Below are 17,929 nucleotides of genomic sequence, written 5' to 3'. Positions count from 1 at the left end.
TAGACCCATAGTTTGTTAAGTTTTCCAATTCAGCCCCTCTAAGTCTCATTTTTCGCAACTTTGGGCCCAAAACCCATTAGGCCCACTTTTAAGCCCATTAAGCTAAAATTTATGTTTTTGACCCTTTGAAAAGTGTTATTTTCATAAAAATCAGCTTTTATACAAATAAACAACTTGTAACCCTCATAAAACCGACAATTTACAATTTATACCCAATCTTTGTTATTTTTGCGAAAATGACACTTGTAAGGTTCTTTTGGTTTTGTTTTTCACCTTTTAAACTTAAAGACCCTTAGATCCATGATGTATGTTGTGTATTAAGTTCTTGATCATAATTATTTCACCCTTTTTGTTATAGATCTCGAAATATAACAACTATTTCATATTATCACAACCAAAAACTAAAGAATTCACATATAGCATGCAAACACACATAGATCATCACATAATACTTGTATTCTCCCCCCAAAATCAAGTAAAAACCAAAAATAAGGGGGTATGAACTCACCTTGCTTAGTTGTTTCGGTTTTGAAGGAGGTATGAAGAAGACTTTTGGTCCTAGCAACACCTTGATGTGGATCTCGAACTTGAGGTGATTCTAGGAGTATGATTACGACAAATGTTTAAGAGAAAGGATCTAACATGAGAAAGAGTTATGAAATCCTTGGATATGTATAACTTACCAAGAAATGATGATATTCTCTTGAAAATCCTCTTGTTACACAAGCAAAACCTCGAGATTTTGGAGTGAGAAGGAAGAGAATGCTTAAGAGAGTTTGGAAGAAGTTTGAAGTGGTGTGTGTGTTCTCCTTGTGTTCTCGGCCGAAGAAGAAAAAGAGAAGGGGAAGAGAGAGGTGAAATGACTTACATGGATGCATGTTGGTCCATATATGGAGATATGGGGTGTAATAAGGAGGTGACACCTCCAAAGTCAACCCTCCCCATTTACATCTTTTTCTTTTTTTTGTTTTCTACTTGGGCCGAGAGAGAGAAGGAAGAGAAAAGATTTGGGCCTTAGTGTTTGAGTTCCATAATGTGAAGCCCAAATTGATGGTTTTCGGCCCATTGGGCCTTTGGAGTAGATCACGGCCCAATCTTGCATAAAAGAATAAATTTGTGTCCATTAAAGCTAATTGGATTTGTTATGGCCCAATAAGGCCCATTAAGGATAAACTAGCCCATTTTAGGCTTATAAGGCCCAAAAAGGTTAAGTCTCATGAGAGTGGGTCCAATGAGAGCCCATTTAAGAGTTCTAAGCCCAAAATAGTCACATTGGAAGTTTATTGGCCCATTAGGCCCAATAAGGAAATCCTAGTCCATATTGGACTTAAACCAGGGTTTCTAGGGTTCCCAACCTTTTGTAGACTATTTGAGCGTTTGTATGGAGTGTTTGATGGAATTTGTTGTCATTGAATAAGCATCATTCATGCTTTCATGTTTTAGTTACAATGTTATCCTTGTTATTTGTTTACAAAGCATCAAAATTCCTAGTTGTGATACCTTATCCACCGAATCAACAGACATCCAAACCCGCCCCATAACCCATAGGTTTTTTGAATAATCAAACAAAAAATGTTTATTTAGAAAACGCATTACATACTCGAGGACTTTCGATTGGAATTAAATTTTCTATTGTAGTAACACTTCCGATTGATTTTTGAATGTCGAAGGCGGTGATAGAGAATAGCAATTGCAAACTTTCTTCCGGTTGATAATGATTTTATTGATTTATAAATGAAATTAGTGATGACTTGATGAAATATTAATGAAATGATATCATGATTATTGTTAATAAACCATCTAGTAGAAGTTGACTCCTCAAGTCCTATGTAAAAATAGTTTGCCCTTTGGCTTTTTTCCTTTGGACTTTCGATTATAATTAAAATTAAACTTTAAACATGATAAAATACAATGTATATTTCTAAAATTTATACGGGGCGGGTTATAAATGGATCGGATCGATGATGATCCATACCCGACCCTTCTAATAAAATGGTTAGCGGGTACGGGTCGTTAACGGTTAAACGGATCAAAAACTATGCTAACCCATATAATTCTTAAGGGTTTGGATCAGATCAGGGTCAAAACCTGCTCCATTGCTAGGCCTAACTGTGACAGTACGAACGACATTCAAACGTTGGGTCTGGCCAGACATCTTGTTGAATATGTAAACCTGTAAATGTGAAGAGCAATAAAAAATGGTTAATTCGATTTGTGTTTGATTAGGAATCATAGTCATTTAGATGAGATTCCAAGCTGGGATTGCACCGATGGAGTTCAAGTTCAGTATACTGGACTGAAATTATGTGAACGATGATCACAATGAGTGAGAGAGAGAGGAGGGGGGCTATTATTTTTAATTGTTTAAATAAATAAATAATTATTACATTTAAAAAATTGAAAGAAAAATGGAAAATAAATACCCCAAGAGTATTATAGTCATTTCAGTTTACTAATGGATCAAATCCGCAACAAAACTAACTCAAAAAAACATGAAACCAAAAAAAATCGAGTTTTAACTAAACCTCAGAAAAAAATACATATCATAGAAACTATTTTTGTTGTTTTGTCTAAAAAAACGATATGAAAAAAAAACTGATAAGAAATAATTTGGGTGAGAAAACACATTTACGTTTTTATTATATAAATATATAAATCTCCCTGTCTAATAAATAAATAGGGTTAATCTTATTCTGTCATGTGTCAAGCTATTAAATCAATATGACGCCACATGTCATTGTTTTGGTTCTCCAATTTGAAATTCAATTTACAACTCATACTTATAAATACTCATAAATTATATGTCAAAAAAATATGTCAAAAATATGTCAATATTACCTACCGTGCCTATCCCCCGATTAAGGGATATTTAACAAATTTTGTTACACTTACTATGTTTACATTTTCAAGAAATTCAAGAAATATTAATGTAGTAGATTTTGAGATTTTTCAACGTCACGAAAAATAAATTATAATATATATTTATTTTAACAATTTAATTTTCTAAATTTTTTGATTTATATATCAATTTTAATTTTATAACGGTAGTTCCCACGATTATAAGCTAGTATAAATACTATGAAGTAGGTTATAAACTAATACAAGTATAGATATAAAGGTTATGGTAATTTTGGAATCTTTAAAATACTCCTCCGTCTCAAAATTATAGTCTATCTTTCTTTTTTGGTTTGTTCCAAAATAATAGTCAACTTCTAAAAATAAATAATATTTTTACTAAAATAACCTTTCATTATTACCTAACAAATTATGTATTTAATGAAACATTAAATACAAAGTAAAAACAAATGTCATTTTATTGTATAAAGTTAGTGGTAATTATCGGAGTATAATATATAAATGGAAAATCGTAAAAGAAGCAAGGTAACTCATTCGCTTCCACCCCAACCAGTCGAGATAACAGAACTCTCGCCGTCTCTGCTTGCCAGGACGATTCACGATCATTGCTCCGTGTTCCACTTCCGTCCGTCAATCGCTTCACCTCCTTTCAAGTTGTATCGTATATGTAAGTTTTCAGTTTACTTTTTATTGGTTAGTACTATTTCAAGAATTGAATGTTGAAACCCTAGATTGTTCGATGGAATTGAAATTGTGAATAACAAATCTTTTCATTTAGGTTACTTTAATTATGTATTATTTCTCGTTTCAAATCCTCATCACATTCCACGTAAGATATTGCTTTACATTGGAATGGTAAAGGGAATCGACTATCGAGTGGTGATTCTTTCTGCTATTTACAGTTTTATGCATTTAATTGTAGATAGAGTGAAGAAGAACACTTCAAGTATCCGAGTTTCTGCCTTTGTTTCTGATATCCGAGCTACACGTCTCCACAAAATAATGGTATGGATTCTCTGAAACACTCTTATTCATTTTTCATGCCTTTTAATCTTTATGTACGCAAGTCCTTGTGTGTTTCTTGGTTTAATCTACATTCAATGAGCAACAATATGTGCTTCCACATATGATTACAGCTTGAATCAAATAGAGTGGAAACACAACAGGAAATTTCTTGCATATGTTACCAAAATCTTAATCTGTTCATAACAGAAATTTATTCTTTTTCTTTTTTCCAGGCAAACCTTGAAGATTCTTTTCTTGCAGATCTTGAGGATCTATCCGACAATGATAATGAGAACCTGGTGAACATAAACATACGTTTTATCTTAATATCATGTAAAAGTTAAAAACTCTTGTTTATTTACAATTTATTTTCTATTCAACAGGATGAAGAAAACGTGGATGCAGAAAACATGGAAGAAGATGTGAATAAAGACATAGCCGATATAGAAGCCCTCAACTACGATGACTTAGACAATGTCTCAAAGCTACAGAAAACCCAACGTTACACAGACATCATGAAAAAAGTCGAAAACGCCCTTGAAAAAGGGTCAGACATGTCAAACCAATCCATGGTTCTAGAAGACGATCCAGAATACCAACTAATAGTCGAATGCAACACATTATCAGTCGACATAGAAAACGAAATTGTCATAATCCACAATTTTATACGCGATAAATACCGATTAAAATTTCCCGAACTCGAATCCCTCGTTCATCACCCAATCGATTACGCACGTGTAGTCAAAAAAATCGGAAATGAAGTTGACTTAACCCTAGTTGACTTAGAAGGACTTCTCCCTTCAGCCATAATCATGGTTGTTTCAGTCACAGCCTCCACCACAAGTGGGAAACCACTTCCCGAAAATACCCTCCAAAAAACAATCGAAGCATGTGATCGAGCCCTTACATTAGACGCCTCAAAAAAGAAAGTTCTAGATTTTGTAGAGAGTAGAATGGGTTACATTGCACCGAATCTTTCCGCCATTGTTGGAAGTGCAGTTGCTGCGAAGCTCATGGGGACAGCTGGCGGGCTGACATCACTTGCGAAAATGCCAGCTTGTAATGTGCAGCTTTTAGGTGCTAAAAAGAAGAATTTGGCGGGATTTTCAACTGCTACTTCTCAGTTTAGAGTTGGGTATATTGAGCAAACTGAGGTTTTTCAGACTACACCTCCTGGATTAAAGATGAGGGCGTGTAGACTTTTGGCTGCAAAGTCAACTCTTGCTGCGCGAGTTGACTCGATTAGGGGGGACCCGTCTGGGAAACAAGGGAGAATGTATAGGGAAGAGATTAGGAAGAAGATTGAAAAGTGGCAAGAACCACCGCCAGCTAAGCAACCTAAGCCACTTCCTGTTCCGGATTCTGAACCTAAAAAGAAAAGAGGTGGGAGACGATTGAGGAAAATGAAGGAGAGGTATGTAATTTTATAATTTATTTATGTGTGGGTTAATATAAGAGTAAATTACACGACTGGTCCTTATGGTTTGGGGTAATTTGCGTGCTTGGTCCCTAACTTGTTTTTTTAACTCGGAAGGTCCCTACTGTTTGTTTTTGTTACGCGCTTGGTGCATGTCTTACCTAAAAAGACTATTATTTAAATAGGGAAAAATGGTGGGGTAGGTAAGGTAAGGTGACGGGGGTGGGGTTGGGGGTGTGTTTATTTAAAGAAATTACAAAGTCAAGGGCAAAATAGTCTTTATTGGTAAGACAAGGACCATGCACGTAACAAAAACAAACAATAGGGACCTTCCGAGTTAAAAAAAAAATAAGTTAGGGACCAAATGTGCAAATTACCCTAAACCATAGGGACCATTCGTGTAATTTACTCTTAATAATATAATAATATTGTATTGAAGTAAATAGTGAGTAGTATTGTAAAAGTAGAAAATTGGGTAGTGTTTGGTATGATGGAATTAGGAATGGAATGGAATGGTTCATTCCGTTGGTTTGAACAAAATTTGTCTGTGTTTTGCCTGATGGAATGGAATGGATCATTTCTGAAGGAATTTGATTCCTTTCATTCCATAAGGGAAGGGGATGTTTCTTTCTTTCTTTCTTTCTTTTTTCAGGAAAACTGGAATCTAACTCATTTTTTATTTAAAAAAAAATAGGGTCAATCTTATAAAAGACCTTATATTTGTGTTTTTTTTCTAGATTAAACCTCGATTTTTTTTTCTTGAAAAAGACCTTGTATTTTTTCATTTTTTCCGAAAAAACCCTCAACCTTCTAACTGTTTCCGAAAAACCCCTCACATTTTACAGGTTTTATTCAGAAAAAAATGACTAAAAGGGCCAGATAAAAAAAAAATGAAAAAACGCAAAGTCTATTTCAGGAAAAAAATAACGTTGAGGTTGAATCCGGAAAAAACACAAAATATAAGGTCTTTTTAAGAGATTAACCCAAAAGGTTATGACACAAAACTTTTTCAAAATTTCATGACTTCTTTTAATTTATGGTTTTATTTTCTCTAAATAACCAGAGAATTTTTTTTTAGTATAAGCTTATTTGGGTTAATTACAAGATAGAGGACCTAGTTTTGCTGTTTTCTTCTTCATCCTTTCTTTATTATCATTATTTATGATTTTTTACTTTTTTTTTTACCAGATATGCAATCACAGACATGAGGAAACTGGCAAACAGAATGCAATTTGGAGTGCCTGAAGAGAGCTCATTAGGTAAAAATATTTTATTAAAATAATTTCACTCTCACCCTATCTTTAACATACACATTCTATTTTTTTAATTTTTTTATTAATTAAAATTGGATACTATTTTGTTTCATAATAGGTGATGGACTAGGAGAAGGATACGGTATGCTTGGTCAAGCTGGAAACGGGAAGCTTCGTGTTTCAGTTGGTCAAAGCAAACTCGCTGCTAAAGTTGCCAAAAAGTACGCTTTTTTTTTTTTTTTTTTTTTTAATTTTAATTATTTCATTTTCATTTTTCTTTTAATTTTATTGAAAATCGTGTAATGTAAGTTGTTATGGATATGTTTGAATTTGAACTTTTGTTCAGGGGCAAAGATAAACAATATAGTAGTGGTGGGGCTACCTCTGGATTGACGTCAAGTTTAGCTTTCACACCTGTTCAGGTTTTTGGTTTATTTCCCTTTTTACCCTAAATCATCTTATGGTTATAAATTATAAGAATAACTTATAATTGAAAATTTGTTTTTTTTTTTCAGGGGATTGATCTTATAGATCCACAGGCAGATGCTAATAGACTTGGGAGTGGAACACAGAGCACGTATTTTTCAGAAACAGGAACTTTTTCAAAGATCAAGAGGACGTGAATGAGCTTCAAATGCATAATATCTTGTAATGTGTTTTTAAATGGTTTTTCATGTCGTTTTGAATCATATGGTTAAAGGGGAATAGGAGTATATGATATGATATTACAGAGTTTTGAACGTGAAAAAGGTTTAGGGAAATTTTGTGTTGTAGGGAATTTATGTTGTTGCCCTTTTATGCAAATCTTGAATAGTATATTTTTCAATGAACTTTTTCATTTGAGAAATTAAATATCCTCCTACCTTTTGAACCTATTAATCCTCCTACCCATTTAAATGATAACATGTGTCATATTAGTATCTTAAAATATCATTAAATTTCATTAAATGAACATTAAATGTTATACATGTCATCATTTCATTGGATAGGAGGATATGTAGAAACAAAGAGTAGGAGGATATTTAATTTCTCTTTTCATTTTTGTTGTAGTATTTTAGGTATTTGGATAGACTTCAAATATTTATTATAATCATAGCTATTTCTTTTTTGAAAAAAATCTAACTACCTTTTGTTTGTGAAAGTTGGTATTTTTTGAAGAAACTGTTAAACTTGTCATCTAGGATTTAAACAAATGACTATAATATGAAGTATTTGCATAAGATGACAAGTTATATCCGAGAATATGAAGTATTTGCATAGGAAAAACTTTTAAATAATTAAAAGTACAAAGAATTTAAAAACTTATGTGAATAGTGACTACAGTCATACAGATATTTTCCTCTTTCAGCTCATTTGACAGTGGACATTCGCATTTTGGACAATCGCAAAATGTTGAAATGGCGTCGTGTTGGGCTCACTTTGCACTTCCCATAAGTATTTTGTGGGGTGCCTACGAAATGCATGGTATACTATATTCATCAAAAATCTCTATTTTTTTGATAATTTTAAGAAAAACCTTTACGAAAAATAGCTATATTTGGCATTAGGTCTTTATATAGTTTAAAACTACTATGATGTCATATATAAAAAAAAAATAAAAAAAAACCAAAAAATGAAGAGAAGAAAAGATTGGTGGATTAGTATTTGACTTGTTAGGCTTGATTGGGCCGATAGGCAACCTATATTTTTTGGACCACAAATGACTGAACTTCCTACGTCGGAATATTGGTCCGAAATATAAGACCATTCTCTTGCTGACTTGAAATAAGAAGTGGTTTTATTAAAAGTCAATGAACTTACGAACAATTGAACATATTAAACCGGTAAAATATGGGGTAAAATAAATTAGGTTTCAGAAAACTGTGTTAACTTTAATTTACACTTTGTTTCCGCATAAAAAAGGAAGGAAAAAATTTGGTATCCCTAAGGTTGCGTTTAGTTACGGAAAAACAGTTTTCATTTTCCGTTTTTTGTTTTCCCTTTTCGGTTTTCGTTTTCCGTTTTCGTTTTCCGTTTTCATTTTTCATTGAAAAATTTAGAAAACGCGTTTAGTTAAAACTTATTCATTTTTCATTTTCAGTTTTAGAAAATTAGAAAACGTGTTTAGATGTTTATTTTTCTATCGGTTTTCATTTTTAGAAAACAATAGCGGTGGTAGGGTGTGGGTGGGGGCGGTGGCGGTAGCGGGTCGGCAACTGTGGTGGTGATGACAGGCGGTGGTGGTGATGGCGGCGGCGGCGGTGGTGGTACTAGTGATGGGTTAGTGGTGGTGGTGGTGGGGGTAGTGGGTCGGCGACGGTGGCGGTGGCGGTGATAGGGTGTGGGTGGTGGCGGTGGCGGTAGCGGTAGCGGGTCGGCAACGGTGGTGGTGATGACAGACGGTGGTGGTGGCGGCGGCAATTGTGTCAGTGGTGGTGATGGCGGCAGCGGTGCTAGTGATGGGTTAGTGGTGGTGGTGGTGGTGATGGTGATGGTAGGTCGGTGATTGTGGTAGTGGTGGTGGGTGGGTGAGTGTGCGAGTGTGTGTTTGTGTGTGTTTATGGGGGTGGGGTGGGTGTGTGTGTGTTTGTGGGGGTAGGTGTGAGTTTGTGTGTGTGTTTGTGAGGGTGGGGGTAGGTGGGGGTTTGTGTGTGTGTGTGGGTGTGTGTGTGTGTGTTTGTGGGGGTGGGGATGGGTGTGTGTGCATGTGTTTGTGGGGGTATGGGTGTGGGTGGGTATGTGTGTGTGTTTGTGGGTGTGTGTGTGGGTGGGTGGGGGGTGGATGAGTATGTATGTGTGTGTGTTTGTGGGTAGGTGGGTGTGTGTGTGTGTGGGTGGGTATATATGTGTGTGTGTATGTGTGTGGGGGTGGGTATGTATGTGTGTGTGTCGGGGGGTGGGTGTTGGGGGGGGGGGGGTGTTAAGGTGGGTGGTAGGTAGAGGTGGGTGGGGTGGGAGTGTGTGTGTTTATATTTTAGAAAAATTTTGAAATTAGAAAATTATGGAAAACAATGATTATTGGTTTTCCAAAAATTTCCAACTTCTTTATAATTTTAGAAAACTGAAAATTTTCATTTTCCGTGAAAAATTTAGAAAAATTGACGAACTAAACGCGTTTTCAAAATTCTCATTTTTCTTGGAAAATTTTTCCGGAAAACGGTCAATTTTTCCGCAACTAAACGCACGCTAAGTTTTTTGATGAAAAAAATTAGAAGAGGAAATGAACGAAATTGATGGAAATAAAAAAGAAAAGGAAAAAAGTGGTATCCCTAACGCCTTGTTCTCGAGTTGTACTTAAGGAGAGAAATGGGAGGATACGGAGGGAAAGTGAGGGGTGTCGAAGGAAATTCGTGTTCCCGAGTTTCATTAATGGAAGGAAAGTGAGGGGAGGGGAAGGATTTTGGAGTCATATTTTCCTTCCAAATTTTCCTCCCAAATTGGGCGGATTTGGGAAGAAAGTGAGGGGAAGGAAAATTTTAAGTTTTATTTTCTTTTTCCTCCTAACTCGGGAACACAAAAACTTAATATTTTCTTTTCATTTCTTTTCATTTCCTTCGAACTCGGGAACATGGAATAATTAATATTTTCCTTCACCTCCCTTTCTTTCTGTCAAAATTTTCCTTTAATGAATTTACAAAAAAACTTAGAAACAAGACGTAAGTTTTTTACGTTTTTAATGAAAAAAATTAGAAGGAAATGGAAGGATAACTTTCCCTTTTAATTTGGGAGGTTTTAAAGAGAAAAGAAAAAAAATTATTTTTTATTTTTGTCAACATAAAATACAATTTTTTTTTCTCTTTTTTTTTCTCTTACTTATTTCCTTTGTTTTTGTTTTCTTTTATTTGCTGAAACACGGAAACAAGTTGAGTGTTTATGGTAGTAGGTTATCCAAAATTGAAGTTTGTGAGGATTCAAACATAATTCCACTCTAAAAGTCAACTTCATTTTAGAGTGTTTATGGTGGGTATGTTGATTTGTGAACATTTTTGTTTTATTATATATATATATATATATATATATATATATATATATATATATATATATATATTGAATATCATTGAAAAAAAAATACATAGCTAATAATGACATAGTCATCTCAATATATTTATAGGAAAAAACATCATAAATGGTCCCTGTGTTTTTCCAGATTCTGAAGTTTAGTCCCCGTGGTTTAAAAATCTCATAAATGGTCTCTGTGCTTTCAAAACTTTTGACAGGTGGTCCTTATCCCTCACACCGTTAGAACCCCACCGTTAACCCTTATTTCATTAAAATAATATAAGGGCAAATCGGTCTTTTCGCCTGTGCCCTCTTCTTTATTAAGGGAAATGATTATGCCACTGTCTTCTTCACGTCAACTCCCAAACACTCTTCATCTCCCAAGAGTACAGTGACTTCGTCTTCAACAGATCACTCTTATCCAAGAAACGAAATTGGGGTTTAGGGTTTACACAGCACCAAAGGACAATGGTTCTGTCAATATGGTGTTTGCGTGAAAAAAATGCGTGCTTGAAGGACTTGCAATCGAGATACGGTAAGATTTTTCATAAAAAAAACTTAAGTTTTTGTTTTCCTTGAATGTATTCGTGAAGATAAATCATCTTCTTTACCCTTTCTATTTTTGTGTTTGCAGAGGGATATGATAACTATTTCACGTTGAAGATACACTATAGTGGTGTCTTCACCAAGTCACCTGGAAGGAAATATGTCGATGGTATTGTATCATACGTAGATGACGTTGACACTGATTTATTTTCAGTTCATGAACTCGATGACATGGTTCGAGAATTAGGGTACAAAGGTGAACAAACTCTTTACTACCATTTCTGTATCCCTGAATTTCCCTTAGACTACGGGTTATTGCCTTTAGGTAATGACCAAGATGTTCTTAAATTGGTTTCGTATGTCCCTAAGCACAGACTTGTAAAGGTCTATATTGAAATTGGTCAGACTAGGGTAGCTAGTTATTTTAAGTCTCCTTCCAAAGTTGTTATTCAGGAACTGGAACCTGAGAGTGTGTCACTGGAACTTAATAGAAAAAAACCTTGTAGAAGAGAAGTAGGATCGTGTAGTAAAAAGCTTGAGTTAGACCACCCTGCCAACCATGTTGTTGACCAGTCACAGGTAATAGATATGGATGAAAGTCAGGATCATTCAAAGACTATTGTTCCATATGTTATGTCTCAAGTTAGCCAACGAAGTAATGTCATTGATGTGAATGAAGGATTGATCATGGGCCACATAGAAGAAGTGTGTAAGGGTAATTTAGGCAATCTTGCAGAGGAACCAATTTGTGAAGATATTGATGGACACCAAAGTGTAAGACTCGATGAATTTGAAGCATTTACAGATGATTATTCAACTTATGCTGACTTTGATGCTGAGTACAGTGTACCAAATGGTGAAGACAATCAAGTAGAAATGGAAATTCTAGAGGGCATGGTAAGTGATGACAGTGGAGATGCTTTCTATAGTCAGAATGAAGATGGTTTTGATTATAGTGGAGATGATTCTGATGATAGTGACTACATTGTACATGAGTCTAACTTGCAATTTGATGTGGATGTAGACATGAGTGAATTCCAAAGTGTTGTGGATGTAGATGAACATGGAATTTTAAATAAGCAAACCGAAAGTATAGGGAATGACATAGTTGATGAAGAGTTGGAAGTTATTTAAAGTGATGATTATCAGTATGCAGGATTTTATGAAGATGAAAGGACAAAAATGCTTAAGGAGTTGAGTAGGTCAACTCCATGCTCACATGGGGAGATCCATTTAAAACCATATAGGGTGGGGCAGTGTTTCAAAACAAAGAAGGAAGTTGTGGACTACATGCATGCACATGCTGTAAATACAAGGAGGTCCCTATACTTAGCAAAAAATGATAAAATCAGGATAAGGGTCAAATGTGGAGGTGTTGTGGGCCAATATACTGAAACAGTTCAATGTGGTGGGCCATCAACTAGAAGTAAGGTAAAGTGCAAGGGACAATCTACTGAAACAGTTGAATGTGGTGGGCCATCAACAAGAAGTAAGGTAAAGTGCAAGGGCAAAAATGTGATTAGTAAAAAAGGAAAATGTCCTTGGGCAGTCCAAATCTCGAGGCCAGATGAGAATAAGGAATGGTTGGTGAAAACAGTACATGATGTCCATAAATGTTTGCAGACAAGATCAATTAAAGCTTGTACTTCCAAATATTTAGCAAACTTAATTGTCCCACAAATTCAGAGTAACCCTAAAATTCCAATCAAAGCTTTACACGAGGAGTTGTGTAAGAAGTTGGAGCTTGGTATGTCAGTTCAAAAGGTTGGTAGGGCAAAGCAAATGGCTGAACGTGTGATTAGTGGGGACTACCAACTTCAATATGGGTATCTGAGGGATTATGCTTTGGAACTGCTAAACACTAATCCTGGTTCAACTGTTAGGATAGATGTGTATCCTGAACCATGCTTGTCGACTACTACAAGAACTTTTAGAAGAATATATGTATGTCTAGGTGCATTGAAGTTGGGATTCAAAGCTGGGTTAAGGGATTTCCTGGGAGTTGATGGTACATTCTTGAAAGGCCCATTTCCTGGGCAGGTACTAACTGCTGTGGGTCTAGACTCAAATAATGGAATATACCCTGTAGCATATGCAGTGGTAGAGGCTGAGACAACTAGTTCTTGGACCTGGTTCATGGAACTGTTAGGAGAAGACTTGGAATTGGGAGCAAATTCAAATTTTACCTTCATTTCTGATAGACAAAAGGTATGTTTTACCTAATTATTTCTCATGATAGTGTACCTTACTTTCTATTTTTATAAATGAAACTGACTGTATTTGCATTTGTTAAGGGGATAATACCAGCAGTTGCAAAGGTATTCCCCAATGCAGAACATAGGTTTTGTTTGAGGCATATTCAGGAGAATTTGAAGAAACAATGGAAAGGAAAAGAGTTGAGTGACTTGGTTTGGGAATGTGGTAGAGAAACAACATTAAATCACTTTAAATATGCAATGGATGAGTTGAAGAAAATGAATGATGAAGCTCCTGCTTGGTTGTGTAAGATTCCTGCAGAGACATGGTCTAAATATCACTTCAGTGGTATGTCATTTAGAAGTTGTTGAGTTTTATGTTTTAATATAAAATTTGTAATTTCTCTTTTTGAATATGTTTTTCACAGGTAGGGCACACACTGATTGTTTGTTGAATAATCTTTGTGAGGTATTCAATGCTAAGATAGAGGAAGGTAGGGATAAACCAATCATCACCTGCTTAGAGTATATTAGAGAGTATCTCATGAAGAGATTGTGTGTTGTGCAAAAGGAAATAGATAAGTGTCAAGGCGAACTAAGTAATACTGCAACTATAATTTTAGAGGAGATTAAGACTCAAGCAGCAAAGTATGTAGCTAAGTATAATGGGGCAGGAAAGTACCAAGTTGCAAGCACATGGCAGGATCAGTATGTGGTGAACCTAAATGAAAGAAATTGCACTTGTAGGTTCTGGGAGATTACAGGTTTTCCATGTAGGCATGCTGTTTCTGCTATATGGAACAAAATTGAAAATGGAGAAGATGCCCATGATGTTGAGGATTGGGTCCATCCTTGCTATAAGTTATCAACATGGAGAGCCATGTATCTGAACAAAATTGATCCAATAAATGGTCGTTCAATGTGGCCAAAAAGTGATTGTCCATTCACTTTAACTCCACCAAAACATCACACACAGGTTGTTATGTCAACTAGATTAGATATGTACTTTTAATGCCAGCATGTATGTTAATGTTTTAAATATAATAAATGCATATGTGTAGGTTGGGAGGCCAAAAAAGAAGAGAAGGAGAGGTGTTGATGAGCCCAACAGCCAAACCACTAAATTGAGCAGGAAATTTCTTGCAGTCACTTGTTCAAAGTGTCATAACAAGGGGCACAATTCCAGAACATGTAAAGGGCAGGGAGGCATTGGTGAAGTTGGATCAAAGGGGAAGACACAAGGAAAAGGGAAGACACAGGCAAAGGGGAAGACACAAGGAAAGGGAAAGGGTAATTTAGGCGATTCTGTTAAGTAGTTAGTTGGATGTTTGGGTAGTTAGGTCTTTTGAAACTTAAATTATGGTTTGGTTGTTTAAATTATGGTAATTAGGTCTTTTGTAATGTTTGTATGGGTTAAGACCTTCCATCAGTAAGTATGTTGAAAGTAAGTCTCATGTTTGTATGGGTTAAACATAGACTTGTAATGATTTTATCAACATTTTGCTTATGAATTACCCTCTCCAAACCTTTCTCAAAAAGATGCATGTATAACAATGTAGATTTGAAATACCATTCCTAACCATTTGCAAGATGCAGTTATAACAATGTATCATACGAAAATGCACATCAAACCCACTGATTTATAACAAAATACATAATCATCATTTCCATTAACTTAATGTGTTACACTTCATACAACAAAATGAAACCAAAAATACCCATTCCATCACAATCCAAAACCCCCTGAACTAGTTAGATGCGTACAAAAGAAACCAAAAACCCCCATCCTATTACCATCCAAATCCTTACTGGTTAAAATAAAACCAAAAAAAAAAAAACATCCATGAACAGAACAACATCAGCTGGTAGTTCCAAAGTTATGCACTTGCAATCGCAACCCTCTCTTCCAATCGATTCATTGATCTTATCAAACCTGGAATCACCACCACTGCCCTTGCACACATCGGAGGGTCAACCCACCTTACGAACCCACATCTTGAACAATTCAAAAAATTGCCTTCCTGGGTTACGATCCGTCCATGAGGTCAACTTCGTTGTTTCCATTCCACATCTACAAATCGCCATCTTCGACACTCGCAAAAATCGTTTTGCAATTGGATGCACAGTAGAGTGACAGTAGAAGAGGGTGGGTGCGAGAAGGGTTTTCAAAATATAGACATGCATTTGGTTATAAAGAAGAGGGCACAGGCGAAAAGACCGATTTGCTCTTATATTATTTTAATGAAATAAGGGTTAACGGTGGGGTTCTAACGGTGTGAGGGATAAGGACCATCTGTCAAAAGTTTTAAAAGCACAGGGACCATTTATGAGATTTTTAAACCATGGGGACTAAACTTCAGAATCTGGGAAAACACAGGGACCATTTATGATGTTTTTTCTATTTATAGCCATTTTTTATTTGTTTAACTTGTTAAAAGATAATGTATACATTTTAGATAATAAAAGCAATACATATGTATTTTGAAATTTTTCTGAGGCTTAGCAACCACAAAATGTCATTGTGATTTTAATAATTCTATTTACTTTTTACTGATCGATTGTCTGAGTTTGAGTCAAGTTACATAGTTCTTTATTAATATACTTGTTTATTATTTACACCTCGACGTAAACACGGATATTTGTGTATATACATATAATTATAATTATATACTTATTAGTTGTAAAAAATAGCCACCATAATGCACGTCTACATATTATGTTTTTAGTTCTTAATAACAAACCCAATAATTTCCGAATTCCTTAGTCTTCTCTACAATTTACTTCTTTATTCTTAATTTTAATTATTGGTTCTAAAATATGCCAAAATAATTGAAAGAATTTATTTTGCCTAATACAAGGATGCTTCAGAGATGTCTCGGTATTAAAATAATACAATTTAAAATTATAATATATCTATTCCTAATATCTTTAATTTATATATTCATTTATTTATGCGTCAATTTCTAAATATCAAATTTGGCAGTGGGCAGGGCACTACCTAGGATGCTTCATGTTCACAGGCACCAGATAAGAAAAATAAAATAAAATAAGATACATTCATTTATATGATATTAATATTTTGTCTTTGGATCATAAATTCATTTGTGATATAATTTAAAATATAAGGACTTGGTTATAGTTGTTGATTGAGTCAAATTTGATTGATTTACTATCTTATTGAGTCGAACTCAGCTTTTTACCAGATTCAGTAAAAGGCATATTAGAGACTATATCACCGAGTGAGACCCGGTTAATTGTGATATTTAGACTCAAAGTTTTACCAGTAAAAGACACATCAAACACTCTCTTACACAAATATGATAATGAGATTTTAACATATAACTTTTAAGTAGTTATTTAACGAGCTAAAAGATAAATTTTAAAGTAAAATATTTGACATTTTGGGTTTATTTTGTAACTTCTGTCAAAATTTCAATTTTTATAAATCATTAATATATCTAATATTATTATAAAAATATTAGCATAAAAAATCAACGTTTATAAACATTTGATTACCCAAGCTGTGAATTACCCTTTAGACTCGTTTAGGTGGTGTTAGTTTTTTTAACAATTTTTTTTAGCATTTATGTCAGACATTTGTGTCTATGTGTTCTTAAAGACTGTTTGGTTTTTGAAAGCCTGTAAACATCAAAATGTATATGCGTCATCTTCTTCAAAAAGACATGGACTAAAGTTTGAAGATGAAAATATATTTCTCCCAAACATCTTCTAGATGGAAAAAAAAAAGAAAAAAAAAACATAAATAATTTAAGACATAAACACATAGAAGCACATTTTTTTCTTTTTCTTTCTGTTTCTTTTTTTCATAAACACATGCATTTTTTCATATTCCTTTTTTATTTAACATATTTAAAATAATAAATATTTAATTTAATTGCTTATTATAAAACATAATATTTTATATTTTCTAAGTTACTTTAATAACCGACTAATTTACTTAAAGCCTAAACGGGTTTTTTGATCTTTATCCCATACTTTTTATTACTTAACTAATTGATACAAATCAATGAGTCTAAATAATTCCACGAAGCGTTCAGTAGTGCATCGGACCATAAATATATGTCTCAGATATGGGCTGATATTGCTTAGCAATTAATGCAAAATATAAAATGAACAGTTTTTTTAGAAAATGTTATTATGGATTTATGGTTGCATGAATTATATTCCAATGTTTTAAAACTAGAAATTTTTGAATTTCAGTATTGAAAAACTCTTTTAGGTTTAAAAGATCAGTTTATTTTAGCAATCTATAGACATTGAAAAACAAACAATCTTGTTTTTACGGTCTGCAGACATTTGGTCCACAATATCTTCTATAAATATTTGTAGATGTACTTTTTACCTCTTAAAAACAACACCTTGCTCAGCTAATATTTTTTATTTTTTACTTGTCACAATGTTTTACTTTTCACTAACTTTTAACATAAGTTGGTCATTTCCACTAGCTTATCTAATATGATTGGACAACTTGAACGAATTCAGTTTTGTATCCAAACTTAAGATTATATCGGCCTTAAGCTTCGAATTAAAGTTTTAGACCGAGGTTGATAATATCTTACATAATGTTTCTTTTGTGTTGACTTTTAAGTAACCCATGATGCTTCCTACAATTTTATTCTATGGAATTTATATATAAGTTTATATGTTATAAGATATTC

General features: G+C 34.2%; 2 protein-coding genes across 3 annotated transcripts; both read left to right on the top strand.

Moving 5' to 3' along the window:
* The first annotated feature begins 3,395 nt into the window (after positions 1-3,395).
* Positions 3,396-7,357, top strand: LOC145133210 (U4/U6 small nuclear ribonucleoprotein Prp31 homolog). 2 transcript variants are annotated; one of them, XM_079068148.1, is made up of 8 exons: positions 3,396-3,523; positions 3,783-3,861; positions 4,095-4,160; positions 4,245-5,275; positions 6,467-6,537; positions 6,650-6,752; positions 6,878-6,953; positions 7,047-7,357. In XM_079068148.1, the coding sequence occupies exons 2-8, from the start codon at positions 3,859-3,861 to the stop codon at positions 7,152-7,154; spliced, it is 1,458 nt and encodes a 485-aa protein (XP_078924274.1). In that variant the 5' UTR covers positions 3,396-3,523; positions 3,783-3,858; the 3' UTR covers positions 7,155-7,357. The 2 variants fall into 2 exon arrangements, with proteins under 2 accessions (XP_078924274.1, XP_078924270.1); XM_079068144.1 differs by having other exon boundaries at positions 3,779-3,861.
* A 4,880-nt stretch (positions 7,358-12,237) lies between these two features.
* Positions 12,238-14,566, top strand: LOC145131910 (uncharacterized). Its single transcript, XM_079066552.1, has 4 exons — positions 12,238-13,263; positions 13,350-13,599; positions 13,679-14,226; positions 14,312-14,566. The coding sequence occupies exons 1-4, from the start codon at positions 12,238-12,240 to the stop codon at positions 14,564-14,566; spliced, it is 2,079 nt and encodes a 692-aa protein (XP_078922678.1).
* The last annotated feature ends 3,363 nt before the right edge of the window (positions 14,567-17,929 follow it).

The sequence above is a fragment of the Lactuca virosa genome, chromosome 8 (genome assembly GCF_052849685.1).
Source record: "Lactuca virosa cultivar CGN04683 chromosome 8, Lactuca_virosa_CGN04683_v6, whole genome shotgun sequence".
NCBI lineage: Eukaryota > Viridiplantae > Streptophyta > Magnoliopsida > Asterales > Asteraceae > Lactuca > Lactuca virosa.
Note: the sequence above shows the minus strand (reverse complement) of the source record. Positions and strands in the feature narration are given on the sequence as shown.